The 2,500-nt window shown below is 40.2% G+C and overlaps 1 protein-coding gene across 1 annotated transcript in view; it reads left to right on the top strand.

Annotated features, from left to right (window-relative positions):
• Positions 1-2,500, top strand: part of LOC144976517 (low-density lipoprotein receptor-related protein 6-like) — a 26,978-nt gene that overhangs the window by 20,532 nt on the left and 3,946 nt on the right. The window contains exon 8 of the mRNA XM_078920809.1: positions 2,119-2,366. Coding sequence (XP_078776935.1) covers positions 2,119-2,366 — 248 coding nt within the window. The remainder of the gene's footprint in view (positions 1-2,118; positions 2,367-2,500) is intronic.

The following is a 2,500-nucleotide window of genomic DNA, read 5'->3' on the forward strand; positions in this document are numbered from 1 at the left end:
AACCATACGCAAATTGGACAAATTCACATGACATAAAAGACATCGAAGATCCCACATCATTCCACACATTTTCCACATACAAAACAGCACCGGAAGGAAGGAATGAATGACTGTAATGTAGTGACTGTGCTAATTAGTGTGGTGTGATAGATGTAACTGATTTGTATAAGATTTGTGGTGATGAGCACATTGTGATTTTTGTATCTTATGGACTTTCAACTTGAACTTGAATGATTAGAATTTACAGTTTTTACATCTGGGGCCAACCCCGAGGTCAGTTCCATGTAGGTTACGTTTAAGACAATCACAATACTTTTTTTTCAAATCCGAATGAATAAACCTGTGTTTTATTTAGAGGAGATACATTACTTAACTAGCTAATTTCATTCATTGAACGGAGTTTTTTTTCTTCTTTCACAATTTGACAGTTCATGTTATAGGTACACTATTTATTGACTATAGGTAAAACAATAACTGTGGTAAGCCATTCCAGTTTGAACTTGGAGTTGGATGAATCATCAGATGTTGAGATGAAGATATCCAGAATTTGAGCCTCGGTTTGCTCGTCGGATAAACAGTCACTCAAGATTATGGATCAGCTGGGGTCAAGGGCATTATCCCAGAAAATACCATCAAAATGTGAAAAAAACCACTGCCTTCAAGTAAACGTAATTCATGGGGCTCATCTATATTCTTATTGAAGCACTGTTTTGATGACGTTTTTTTGTTCTGTTGGTGGCTTGTACTTTCCCCCACTGAAGGCGACATCACGCTATCCGTGTTAAACAACAGGTTTTTCACGATAGATGACAACATCGTAGAACATTGACTGCCCCTGTACCTTGTGGATTGTTATGCTGAAACATGACCGTGCGGGGAACTGCTGGTCAGCTGTTAGGAGGGGTGTCGCCAACATTACTTGGGGATATTGACAGGCCGGGAATCAGCACCCGATTATCTTATGGAAGACCCAATTATCATTCTGAATACGAGTATTCTGAAAACGAAGTGGTTATTCAGTATCAGATACCCAATAGTAGTAGCCTTCTAAAAATGCCTGGGAGCCTCGAGACTCACTGCCACTCTTCTTTAGTCTCGCTCTCAATTCGTGCATTCTGAGACAACCTGACAACTACGAGACGCACTCGATCGTTACATGAAAAAAAAAACGTATTTTAAAATTTGGCCAGAAAATTCTTCCTTCAAATATCGATCGATTTAAGTGACCCTCGTCTTGGAAAAAATACAACTCTCAAACCTGGAACTTTGCGAAGTCCCAGGTTTGAGAATTTTTTTTGCCAAGATGAGGGTTATTTAATTGATATTTGAAGGACGCATTTTTGGGCCAAATTTCAAAATATTGTTTTTTCCAGAGTACGGCAGCACAGCCCTCTCAGCCTCCGTTTTGCATTAAATGCGTGCTAACTATGTGAGGCTATGTGGTCTTGTGGTATGACAGTCGCTTTCGGATCGGAAGGTCCTAGATTCGAGCCTCGCTTGGCGCATAGTTCAGTCCCTAGAAAAGACTCTTTACTCACATTCTCTCACCGTACTCAAGTGTAAAATGAGTACCTGGCCGTTAACAGCGTTGTCTCTGTCCGAAAATAATTGTAATATCGCCTAACAGGCGTCATGTTACGTTCTACATGTTAAGTGTTGTTGTTGGTCAGAGACCCCTTGTAAAGCGACTTGAACACGTTTAGTGGATATTGCTCTAAATAAAAGCTAAATTAACTAGGATGACTGTCAGAGACTCTCTGAACACTCACGGCTCTTTTCAAGCATTTCATGCATTCGTCATAAATGTTTTGACAACCTAACATGCATCAAGACGGGTGGCACCGTCAGCTTCTTGTTTCTGCTGTCTTTGTCACTTGTTTCCAGCTCTATAATCAGCTAAACGTCTTTTCATCCTCGGATTCAGGGAGAGAATACTTTTTACCAATCTTTTGACAACGGGAAGGTGGGGGAGGGGGGGGGGGGATTGAGGAGAGTGGATGAACATTTTCAAAATCCATGTGATTTTAACCTGAAAATCCTTTTTATGGCATCTGGTTCACCCCGTAAAACCGTTTTGAGGGTCTATGTCACTTTTTTTTTTTATTCTATTCCTTCCAGGTATATGTGTTGGACTGACTTGGGCAGATCAGTTATTGAAAAAGCATTTCTCGATGGTACAATGCGAGAAGAAATTGTAACCTCTGACCTCGGGCATCCAAATGGATTGGTTGTAGACATACCGGAAGAAAAGCTGTATTGGTGCGATGATAAAACGAAACGTATAGAGTCATCAAATTTGGATGGATCAAATAGAAAAGTCATTGTGTCTGATGGCGGACTTAGTCTATTTGGGCTCACACTGCTAGGTAAGCATTTTTAAAAAGTCTTTCAGAGCCCTAAGACTTGTATTTAATGCCGGAGTTTATCATGATTTTTGTGGCGTTAAACGGGCAACAAAAATTGCGTGCTGCTTTTTGGATATGACACAAAATTTTGAGAC

The sequence above is a fragment of the Berghia stephanieae genome, chromosome 7 (genome assembly GCF_034508935.2).
Source record: "Berghia stephanieae isolate SIO BIC M18660-M18661 chromosome 7, UCSD_Bste_1.3, whole genome shotgun sequence".
In the NCBI taxonomy this organism is placed as follows: Eukaryota; Metazoa; Mollusca; class Gastropoda; order Nudibranchia; family Aeolidiidae; genus Berghia; species Berghia stephanieae.